This window comes from Podarcis tiliguerta (assembly GCF_965153285.1).
Source record: "Podarcis tiliguerta genome assembly, chromosome: 2".
Lineage (NCBI taxonomy): Eukaryota > Metazoa > Chordata > Lepidosauria > Squamata > Lacertidae > Podarcis > Podarcis tiliguerta.
The window spans coordinates 81641927-81654599 of record NC_139535.1 but is presented as its reverse complement, the minus strand read 5'-3'; the positions used below and the strand labels follow the sequence as shown (position 1 = coordinate 81654599).

The 12673-nt window shown below is 41.6% G+C and overlaps 1 protein-coding gene across 1 annotated transcript in view; it reads right to left on the bottom strand.

Moving 5' to 3' along the window:
* Nucleotides 1–12673, bottom strand: part of DNAH9 (dynein axonemal heavy chain 9) — a 183395-nt gene that overhangs the window by 83499 nt on the left and 87223 nt on the right. The window contains exons 42-48 of the mRNA XM_083429627.1: nt 10507–10668; nt 9917–10113; nt 6817–6979; nt 5723–5846; nt 3645–3787; nt 1700–1861; nt 1253–1486 (exon numbers count right to left, since the gene is read on the bottom strand). Of these exons, the coding sequence (XP_083285753.1) occupies nt 1253–1486; nt 1700–1861; nt 3645–3787; nt 5723–5846; nt 6817–6979; nt 9917–10113; nt 10507–10668 (1185 nt within the window). The remainder of the gene's footprint in view (nt 1–1252; nt 1487–1699; nt 1862–3644; nt 3788–5722; nt 5847–6816; nt 6980–9916; nt 10114–10506; nt 10669–12673) is intronic.

Below are 12673 nucleotides of genomic sequence, written 5' to 3'. Positions count from 1 at the left end.
GCAATTAATTGCTACAGCAGGAGAGACTCAATTCTGGAATTCAATGAAACCTTTTTTAAAAAACAAAAGAAATGCTAACAGGTTGCCTCAGGGCAGGCACAGGAAGCTAAGTGGAATGCAATTCCCTTCGCAGAGGGAGAAGAGTTCTGAAAATAAAATGGTTGCCCAAAAGCTTCTCATTCCCTGCATGTACTGGCAATACTGTACAGTGGTACCTCGGGTTACAGATGCTTCAGGTAACTCCACTAACCCAGAAAAAGTACCTTGGGTTAAGAACTTTGCTTCAGGATGAGAACAGAAATCGCGCGGTGGCAGCGGGAGGCCCCATGTAATGTTCGCAGTACCGTACTTGCCTCTACTTTGCAATGTGTCTCACTTGTAGCAATGTTTTCTTTTTATAATGTTGTGGTTTATATGTCATGGAATACAATATTCTATTGGGGGAGGAACTTTCAGTAAATGTCTATTGCAAAAGGAAAAAGAACCAACTTTGAACTCATAGTTTGTCTGAAGTGAGGCAAACCAAGAGGCTGACTTTGCATGCAACTCTAAGGGAAACCACAGCTTAGCTTCCAGCAGTACCAGAAGAGGACCAAAACATCCACAATTTATTGCTTTGCTTACACACATGCTTAACTTGTTCATGCTTAGCTGTGGTTTAGCTTAGTGCTGGGTCTTAATATCGTCCTTCTTCAAGGAGCATAGCAGTTGCTTCAGGAAAAAGAACAAGACGATGTAGAGCAGGAATTGAATTCACCCTACGTTCTGGCACAGCTCCAGTTTTTTAATCAGCCCACAAGCCCATCCACCTCATTATCTGATCTGTGAAAGCAGCAGGGTGCAGTGCTTCTGGGAGGAAAGCACTTGGCTTGACAATGGCAGGGGTGAGGCAAACTGCCCTGTTAATGTATCACATACACACCCCAAATTCATTACAGATAGCAAACAACAATTTATATAAATCCAATTTATATATGTAAGGCTGAAGGTAGTCCTCTTCACACACACACACAGGCAAACAGCAGTCTAAGATACACAGTAATAGTAATACAGAAAAGACCCACACAGCCGACCCCGCACATATAATTGTTTGTTTCATATGTGCTTCTAAAGGGTGCAGGATGCCATAATAGAGAAGGAAGTCATTTGTATGTGAATGTGTGTGTGTAGATAGACAGATATTCTTTTCATCTCCGACCTTTACAATATTTGCATTACTTTGCATCCTACTTAGCAACAAAGGCCTCCTCACCTGTGCAGATGTGCTGCTAAGCTTCTGCAGGCCGTTCTCTAGCCGCTCCATTTTTGCTGTCAGTTCCTTCTCCTTTTTAAGCAGCAGATTCTGATAGAGCTTAATCTGTTCCAAGAATGACTTGGGGGTGGTGTAGTTATAACGGCGTTCATTACTCAGGTAGGAACGGGACATTTCATTAACGCTGGTGTGCACATAAGCCATGAACTTGCTTATGGATTCCTTCACTGAAGCCTAAAAATAAGATGGAAGAGGAAATATTTTGAGCCAGATGGCTAAATGCCCCATGAACATGCCTGAAATAATATGGCAGCTTAGTTACCAAGCCTCACAACTACAGCAATGACATTCCAGAAGTTGTGTTATGTTCTCAAGGACCTCCTTGGGTTTTGAATCTCAGTAAAGGAAAGAAGTTATGTGGGAAGCAGTCCTCAAATAATTGCTTACCTCAATAGTTTCTGTCCCTTGCAAGAAGCGCAGGCTGACTGACTCCAGAGCTTCTCGGGGCCACTCATGGAACCAATCTATTGCTGTACAGTTAACAATGGCTGGGAACTTCCGACTACGAACTCTCAGCTTGTTCCCCACTGGGGAAAAACAAAGAGCAACCTGGAGGAACAGAAAACAGATGCTGAGAAACTGAGAAAGCAAGATTTGAAGGAACAGGACTTTCAGCCATTTTGTGTTCAGCATTTGGTTGTAAAATGGTGACATTTGCTTGAGACCAGCCATGTCCAAAGTGTGTTTCGGGAGCCTAATCCTTTGGTTGGCCCTTTAGTTGGCCCTCACAGCCTTCACTTCATCAAATCTGGCCCTCTTTGAAAAAAGTTTGGACACCACTGCTTTAGACATTCCCCTGGACTGGGAGATCAAAAGCTCAGAGGAAGGTTAAAAACACAAGAGGAAGGTTTTGCTCAGGATGTTGTGCACAGGAAATTCAAAGTTCAGTCTAGAGACAAGGTAGTTACATGGAGAAAGAAATTTAATCAGAAAAACTTTTTAACTGATTGTACATAACTAATTGCACAAATTTTGTACAGATGACAATCTAGAAAATGTAGAAACAAAAATGTGAAGAGCTGCAAAGAGAGAGAAAGGGCCGAAATGCTTTAAGAGAGCCCAAGCTGTTAGAAGACAGCAGGAGAAACAAAGACCACAAACATACAGAATCTGTCCTGGTGGATGCAAATGGTTAAATATTAGTTTGATAAGGGGCACAGGTCTATAATAGATACAGCTGGATGTGTTGATCTCTGTTTACTTTTTATTTGCTCTCTTGGGTATCTACTCAAGCTGTAAAATTTTATTTCCCCAACCAAAAAAACCTTTTGAAACTTGTTGCCTTACTAGAACCATAAGTAAAATCATTGTTTGGGGGAAGGGTGTTAACTAAGAGTTAATTGCCATATGACTCTACACAGTATAGGAGGTAGGTAACAAAAGGTTAAAGGACTATTTAGCAGAGGCAAACTGAGGGTAAGGTGTCAATACACTTCTCAAGTAGGGAAGGATTTGTTTGACTGGTTTGATTGCCTCCCTTCTCTCACACAGTGCAGGCTACAGTCCATGCCAGTGAAAGTAGATAAATAGGTACCGTTGCAGCGGGAAGGTAAGCAAAGTTTCCATGCACTCTGGCACTCGTCACAGTCCTCCATGTGCGAGAAGCAGTTTAGTCATGTTGGCCACATGACCCAGAAAGCTGTCTGTGGACAAATGCTGGCTCCCTCAGCCTGAAAAGTGAGATGAGCACCGCACCCCATAGTCACCTTTGACTGGACTTAACCATCCAGGGGTCCTTCACCTTTTTTACCTTTACCATGCAGTAACACCACACAAAAACGTTACAGTGGTACGGCTTGTCCTTACGGCTTTCAAGCCATGCCAGAAGCTGACTTACAGCAAGTTCCAAAAAAATGCATGGCACAGAACCACAGTTCAGAAACAGAAGGTATAATAATAATGATTTATTATTTATACCCCGCCCATCTGGCTGAGTTTCCCCAGCCACTCTGGGCGGCTTCCAATCAAGTGTTAAAAACAATACAGCATTAAATATTAAAAACTGCCCTGAACACTTATCTAAGATACACTTATCTAAGGGCTTTGCCACACAGTCATTCCCCTCCCCCACCCCCCAAATACATGTGTGGTTCTTACTCATGTTTTAGGTAGGATCCAGACAATTCCCCTTGATTTAATGTTTCTGTTGCAGGGATATCACATTTTCTTAGCACTCAAATGTGAATACATTCGGGATGAAATTGCTTAGTAAATTTATTGCAAAAAGCCAGCCAACAGAAATAGCTGTCGGAAGCACAAGATCCTTTATTTTTCAAAGCATAACTGAAAAGCATCAGCAGATGACTGGTCCTTGGGGACCACACAGTCCTACCTTGAGCTGCCGTCTAACTCTATCAATAAAGAATTTCCAACAGGCCTCCCTGGTGTCCATCAATCCTTGGGCTTTTACTTCATTTCTCATATTACCAATGATATTTTCAACTTCATCATCAGGAAAAAGATCAGGAATTTCTCCTGGAAACAAAGAAGTAATTTTACCCATTGTGATCTTTGCATCATTGGTAAAATGAATTCTGCACAGAGCAGAACATCTTCACACAGCTGTTGAGTGGGAAGGAGTCCAAAGCAAACAGTTATAACCATACTAACAAGCCCACTTGATTTCGTCTCAATGGGCCCCTAGGTAAGCCCACAGGGACTAACCTTGCAGCTGAATTATTTTTACAGTAGGTATTTGATAAAATAGAAAGAGTACACCAAGAAGCACCTTGGGGCTGTTAGCACGTCTCCCAGGATAAAGAAATAAAGCAAAGGAACAGAAGAAACAGTGAGGTGCAAACTGAAAATGAGCATTACAGAAAGAGCCATTTGTCATCATTCCACATCCCAGATGTAAATCGTTTCTTGCAGCCAAGGCGGAAACATCACCACCCAAAGTTACCACTACACCTATATACCAAATAGGCACCAAAGAGGCTATGTTTGTATTCTGACATTATGGAAAAGAGCACATTGGGCTCATGAGCTCTCTGGTATGGCCACATGGTAAAGACTGGGGCCCTTTGCTTCCGTTATCAGCTAACCCAATCACTCATTTCACCTGAATCAAGAACTTTTGTGCATGAGGGAATCAAGCCGGGATCATAAATCACAGCCTGAGGTTGGCCATTTTGCCGAACTAACCACTCTTTGTCCAGATTCAGACATAATGAATAATCTTCCTCATGGCTGTGCCAGAGAGGACACATATTTTAGCATCATGTGAGAACCAGGCCTGTATATTTTTTTATCTTTCTAAAACATTCATAGTCCTATTAAACATCAGAAAGAACTTTCTGGTAGTAAATGCTATTTGACAGTGCAATGGATTCCCTTGGGAGGTTGTAGACTCTCCTTCACTGGGGGGGAGGGTTAAGCAGACGTTGGACGGCCATCTGTCATGGATGCTTTAGTTGGGATTCCTGCATTGCAGGGGCTGGACTAGATGACCCTCTGGGTACCTTCCAATTCTCCAGTTCTAGGATTCTGCATCAGGCAACTTACAGCAATTAAAATCACAACAAAACAAACATATCACAACAGCAATATCACAAGCCAACCAACAGTAAAGCACAATAAAATTCTTAAAACACAGCTCAACATGTTGATAAAAGATAAAAACAGGAAGATGAGAGGGGAAAAGAATACATGGAGCATGCAAAGTCAGTAGGGGAGTAAAAATCTTCAGGGTTGTTAAAATTTTTCTAAAATAGCCGGAAAAATGCTATTGCTATATGAAAGGAATGGGCCGTATGTTTAGGGACATAACAAAAACCCAGTCACCAGCTGATCTAAGCTGATCTGAGTGAGTCTTGAATATAGTCATGGCATCTACCATGGATGGCCTTCTCCAGGGTTTTATCTAAAGAAGTCATCTCATTAACATAAGGACTTCCACTTGCACAACAGAACTTCCCCTCTGTCTCCTCCCCCCCCCTCCAATCTGCTCTGTGGTTTCCCCCCAACTCTATAGAGCAGGTTGGAGGGGGTACAAGGAGAGGATAAGGAGGGGACAGCCTGATGAGGAAGCAGAAGACCTTATGGTAAAAGGATGAGTTAACTGGATGCAACTCATTGTGCTCACATTCCAAGAGTTTACTTCCAGGTAAGTAGGTAGCATTGTGAACGTGTGTGCACATCCGAAATAGGAACAGGAAATCTGTGGCCTTCTAGATACTGTCAGACTCCAACTCCTTTTAGCTGGAGTCTGCATGGCCAATGATCAGGGATGATACGGGTCATAGTCCAACACATCCAGAGGGCTCCCTCATTCCTGCTATAAAGAAAACTGTTCCTTGGAATAAAGTTGCAGCTGGATCTGATTTATGTGTGTTCTCTGGAAAACATTTCACAATTTTGATTTGCTCTTGGGTTTGTCAGCCTAAAAATTCAAACTGCCAAGATCCATACCTGAAGCAAGCAAGTCATTTACCAAAACTAAAAACCTCTCGTCGGCCACTTGAGCGTCCGTCATGAGGAAGACGGTACCAACATTCTTTAGACCTGCTGTTATGTACTGTGCTGCCAGGTCTGCCTGCAGATACAAGAAAGGAAAAGGCATGTATACCGAAGCACCAAAAATTCGGCTATCTGCTATGAGGTGAAATTCCAACCATGCTGATGATTAAATTCAGAATTCAACCAAATATGCTGGTATGCCTGCAGAATAAATTGCATACATTTTTAACCACATTGCAGATCCTACTGAGTATTGTTGTACACACATGAAACTGGGGGAAGGAAATATATAACCTCACATTCTATCCCAAGATGCACAATATCAAAGCTCAGCATTATTGTCTGAGTCACAATAGTCATTAAAGTCTCCTTGCAAAGTTTTATTAGAAGATCAATAACTGTACAACACCACTACTCTGAATATTCACGTCTTCCTTATACACTCCTCTACAACACTGGTATTTAAAGAAAAAATAAATGTATAATTAAAATTCTGTTGTCATTCCATCTGCCATTCTATGACAAACTTTCCTTGATGACTGATCTTTCTTAAAACAGATTCAAATGTTCAGCAAGAATTTGCAGTTCCACCCATGAGATTATACCACCACAGAAAGTGAGTATGGGGTGAATGCTTATTTAAATGTACACTGGAATTAAAAGCTCTCTACAAATGGAAGGTTTCCAGCCTAGGAACCTGATTAGGTTAGGAATAGGCAGGGAGAACTCAATTTAGGAACACTTTCAAACTAAAACTCTTCACATGCATTCTGAGGCGGCATGGTTATATGGACCTTTATGTGACTTTGGATCAACTCTAATTGTCTTGAAGCTACTGAAGTTATATCACTGGGTGGGATTCAACTAATGAGTCCCATCAGCCGAAGCCCTGTGCAAGAACATCTCCTTGTGAAACAGGGCTTTCAGCATAAGTGTTTCTTTTGCACAGAGCAATTTAAAACACATTAAATTCTGAACAGAGTCTTACTCTAAGCTAACAGATAAACTTAAGTTTATTTTCACCCCCACTTTTATGAGCTGCTCACCTTCAGGTCAGGAATCCCATAGCCTTTCCTCAAGGTGATTTGGAAGACCTCCAGTGAGCTAATGAAAGCTGCCAATCTCGTCAGGCTCTGCTTGCCACTTCCTCCCACACCAACCAGTAGTGCATTACCTCTGGGAGATTCCAGGATACGATTGATACGGCAGCTAAATAGGATGGTACACAACCACTCTGTATTAAAGTGTTTTTCCTCTGTGGTACATTTCAGTATATGGCATTAGGGGTATCTCCTGTTATACTCAGAACTAGGTCCAAAATTTCAACCCATTATGACACTTGAATAGAAACACCAGTAAATCTATACCCACTTAGTAGCATTCTGAGTCCTCTTTCATCACTTTTTATGTCTCTTAAATGGGATTTATGTGCCTTTACACCTCTCCAGCATGGACTGAACCTAATTGCATTTTTTGGAAACACAACTATAACAATCTATGTAATCTAGTATGCTAATAAGCAGTTCAATTGCCAGTGCCTTTGGTTTACATGTATTGGGAATCTGAATGAAACCAGAGTTCTTGCTTAATGAACTTATCATGGTTCTGGAACCAGCAGGAAGGCAGCGCAGAAGAGATACTTCCTGAGAGGTAGGAATTACCCACTAATCTCAAGCAGGTACTAACCCATCTAGGAATTTTCTCCTAGGCGCAAGAGGAGAACGTGTTATCTCTATCCCCTTGCAAGCAAATCATTGCCATTCAGGCTAATGTCTCTGGACTATAATAGTTTAGGGTTTGAACACCGTAATAATCTATGATTAACTGAAAATAGAAGCTTTCCATTTTCACCTCCTCTTAGCCACACTGGAGGAGGAGAGGACAGTATGTGAGACCAGGCTTGTGCATGCAACCCAAATCACTGGGTGACAGAATAGGGAGCTACATTTGTTCACAGGCTTGGAGGTGTGTTGCTGTATCGGTACATTCTAAGTATGATGTGATGTGGCCCGTGAAGCACAATCTGGCCTTGAAGGACATTGTTCTCTACACTGTCCTTGCATTTTGCTGCCTTATAGTCACTACAACGCCATGGTACATAGTAAACGTACCAGTAAATATCACAAAGAAATCATCGCTTTCATTCATTTGGATTACACCGTCATTCTTGTAGTGCATGGCACCGATGATGTCTGGCTCCCTGCATACAAAGCCATTTGTTTTGCCTGGAGACGTGAACAAACCTTGACAAAGCCCAGCAATTATTAAAGTTATGAGCTTGCAAAGGAAGGGCTCAAAACACTTTAGTGGTTAGTGAAGATGGATTTCAGCTTCTGAGCTACTGATTCAGCTATTAAAACTTAACTTCACTTCTTGTATGTCTAACGTTCAATTCATACCTGCTAAGGGTAAAGGAGGTGTTTATTTATAACCCAGCTATCTGCCAAGGCACTCAAGGCTGCATTTATATGAGAGCTGATATGCAAAAACAAAAGCAACAAATGCAAGCAATAAAGCCAAATATCATAAAATAGATTGTGCTCTCTACAGAAAAGGAAATAAAATCAAATACAGTAAGAACAAGAAGGTGTTGGAGATTTAAAGAAAGGCATTCATATTAAAAGCCTATTTTCAAAGCGGCTAACAATGATCTTTATTTCTCTTGAAACCTTTTGCAGGAATGGATTTTGACGGGTCTCCTTAGACAAGGAATGTCAGAGGCCTGGAGCAGCCATCAAAAAGGACCAGCATTGGGTCCCCACAGACCAGTCTAAATAAATGAATACCCTCTCATGATGAGGGAGCCATAATATAACAAGGGTCTGATCTGCAAATCTTTTGTGGGCAAGTTTACAGGAGAAGACTTTTCCAGCTGTCCAGGACCTGGAATAAGAAGCAGGGGCCAAATCACTTGGCCGATTTTGTGGTCACCTCCTTCAATCCAAGCAACTTTTCATCTGCTAGGAAGCCGGTCATGTGGCCTATGCCTTCTGCCATTCAAGGCAAAAAAGAAGCAGCTACTAGAATGCAACATGAAATGGCAAATTCATCATTTTATATGGTTCATTTGTGCAAGTACCAGTAGCTTCTGCTACTGTTTTTTTTTTTTGCCAGGTTTAAAAAATAATAATAATAATAATAATAATAATAATAATAATAATAATAATAATTTATTATTTGTACCCCACCCATCTGGCTGGGTTCCCCAGCCACTCTGGGCGGCTTCCCGTGAAAGGGGTCACGTGACTCTGACCTCAGTCACAACTTTCTGCTCTTCAAGGAAGAACAAGAACCCTTCACTCTCATCTCAGGCCAGGTTACAACCGGGGGGGGGGGGGCTGGCACCTGTCTGTAACATGCAGGGAGGCTCTGTGAGCGAACGTGGCAGCTTTCCTTTTACAAGCCTGACACACAACATCACTGCGGGTGCCTGCCTTTGTGCACTGAACACCAGGTCCTAGTACAGCCTGGTCGGCACGAAACTACTCAAGATAAAATGCTCTCTGGTAACCAAATGGAATAAAAGCACTGTGGCATGCAGAGCCACTACGATTGTATTAAACATCAAGGCCCTCTGGTGCGGGAAATAAAAGGACGCTACACTCCCCAGCACACAAAGGAGGCAAGCAGCAAGTTTTGTATGCATTGTTCGCTTTTGTGACAGTGATTGAATTTGTTGCCTGGAGTTGCAGAAACAGTTAGACTGCCCCTCCCGCCCCTTTCTAATGAAAGAAATATCATTTTGTAACAGCTGGGAGAGATGGGGTTTGTGTGTGATCTGGCGTTCTGAAGCACATGTATTTGGGGCAGTCTCAGCATCCTCGCTTCTCGAACAACTAAAATCAAAGCCCATAGGCAACTGGAAAACCACTCACTGCAAGTATCAAACCACCCTCAACAAATATATTTATAAGTGTCTTTTTCTTATCCTGCTATTTATATAATGTGGCCTTCCTGAAGCCCCAGATTGACAAGCAATAACATTTTAGTATCCCTTGTCCAAACAAAGAACTTGAATATTGTTTTTCAAAAGCCTTTGTCCACCCATCTCCCCACCACTTTGAGGTGAGTTTGCAGACACACTACCATGCCCATCCCCAAGCAAGAGAAAGCTCACAAGCACTCCAAACAAAACATCCCCCTTACACATGGCACATGGCATCTTCAAACAGCACCAGGTTCATGGTAGAGTTGACCTCATTGTGATTCTCTAAGGCTTCCACCAGAATCTGATTAAGTGATTCCCAGCTCTGAACAGGCATGTACTTGGGCTCTCCAATGCCTTTTACAAAATGGCAAAACATGTTCATCTTCCTAGCCTGTTCCAAGGTGTCCTCTATTTCCTAATGAGAAAGAACAAAGACACACAAAGTTCGGTTTCAGAAAAGATGAAACCCATCCAAATCCAGCAAAACAAAACAAAAAACAAGCAATTAGAAATGCACGATCTGTTGCCTGTTGGGGGGGGAGGTAAAAAAAAATGCTTATGACCAGGCTCTCACCCCACCCCCTGCTTTCAGACACAGCACAGTTCACCTGCCTTTTACAATTCAGTGTAATGGTCCATTCTGTGTGATGGTTACTTGGATACAGAGACACTCAAATAACATGATGCTTATCCAGGTCAAAGATTCTGTTCCCACGATGGAGGAGAAAACAGGCATACCACCCTCTTCATCACACTACATATGACTTTTGCTTCAGGTAAGCAACTGAAATGGGCCTGCATCACTTACATCGTAGAACTTCTTCACAGTCTCTGTCTGTAGTTTATCAAAGAGGACAAAGTCCTTTTCATCAACCATCTTATCCCGGTAAACACGACTGGATTCATGCAAGTACAGCTTTACTAAGTCATGGGAAGCCTTCAAACACTCAGGAGTTGAAAACAGAATACCCTGGAAGCAAAGAGATGCATATGACATACAGATCATTTTTGGCACGGATGCAGAGCTGCAGGTCTAGCTGTGAAAGCAAAGTGAGAAATTCAAATGGCAGCTTGTGCCATTGCCGTGTTCGGGAAAGTGTCAGTCCCACTCTATTCCATGCAATGAGGTTCTTGTTTTGCGTGACACAGGCTACCTCGCAACCCCTTCCTATCATTTCAGGCTGAGTTCTGTGGATGCTAGCCTACTCACAACTAAAATCACAAAGCAACACATGCACAAGATCTGTGTGCTAAAAGGAACAAACACTTCCCCACGCCACTGCCATCTTTCTTGATCAATTAGACTTGCTGTTCCACAGACAGTGAAAGAGTGAAGGGACATGACTCTGAATGCTGCAAGACAACCTGTTTATTGAGCCTTCATCCTGATTTGTTTGCAGTGAAGTTATATAATGTTGATTCAAGCAATTGTTATCCCACACTTTCTAGTGTGTTTTCCCATCACTTTCCTTACCACAAAAACTCCAGGGAGGTGGTAAGTTTGTTGGGCAATTGCACCAAATCCACTTTTATTATGCAACCTGAATTTGTTCATTGTAACCTGCTAAATAGCAACAATCTGAAAGCAACCCCAATCATTTGACCCTTCTTATCACAAAAACAAAAGGCATTTTAACTTAAGTGTGCTAAGGGGTAAAAAGCCCACATGAAGTTATATTGTGTGCATACTCTAGCTCAAGTTGCCCCTTAGGAACAAGTTGTATGAGAACAAAGTAAAAAGAGAGAGAGAATGTTGTTCCCACAAGAAGAATAGCCCATTTCAAAACCTTAAGCTTTCCAGAAGAGAAGATTGACCGTATTCTATTAGATCCACCCCAAACCTAATCCTATCATGAATTATGCACAGATGCAACCTCTGATTTTAGTAGGATTCACACCCACTAACTTAGTACACCAATTAGGATTACAACGAAAGTATAAAGTTGCAATTATCGGTAATTGTATTCATTGTTCAGGAACCTCCCAATGCTGTCCTGATTTAGCTTGTAGCAGACAACAAAAATGCAGGCCACACAAACTACCACATACGCAACCATTTCCTGCAGACAATGCCATTCACATTTCTGCAGGACAAAAGCAGCTTGGGAATAAAACTGGATGGTTTTTTAAAAACTGACTTTTATCAGGCAGATATTGCCTCAAGAAAACATTAATTTCTGCCAGGTAATTGCGGCATGTTTATGACACCTTCTAAAAATGCATATGGAAGTGTCTCTTTCAAATAGAAATCCTTTTTAACAAAGTCCATTAGCAATATCTATGGGTCTGGTGACATTAAATTTAAAAGAAAACCTCTACTTTATTCAGAAATTCTAAGATGCACTTAAAAGTAATTGAAAACGCCTTGCTTCTTCCAGCTATTCCACATTTTGAAGTTTGAGCACAAATGGACATGCATTCCTTCAACTAAAATGCGGTTAAAAACAACAGCCTGGCAGCCTTACTCTCTCTCTCTCTCTCTCTCTATATATATATAAGAATGTCGTAGCAAGAACAATCCTTGAAAATAACAAGGATGATTAGATTTCCTTGAGGACAGACCACATCCTTTTTTAGTCTGTAACAAACCAATTTAATGTCCATAGTGTGCCACACACTCAACACAGATATGAATGGCAAGAATAAGAATATCCAGTGAAGAACAGATAACATTTTCTTAACAAATCTACAACTATATCCAGTATTCTATTTCTTAAAAGAGGTGCCACAAAACTGCTCCCTCTGACCTGAAACATTTGCCCTAATCCAAATTATTTTGGGATCAGCTGAAGGGAAAGACACTCTCAGTATGTTCAGTGGCACTCTGTTCTTTAAGTACGCTTTGGAGCTAAGCCCGGCAAAGCTTTGTTTCACTACATCCTGAACACTATACAAGTTCCCAAAGAAACCAATAACAAATTCTACACTCCATGCCTTCAACTCCTTTCCAGAGATATTTTTATTGCAAACCAAAC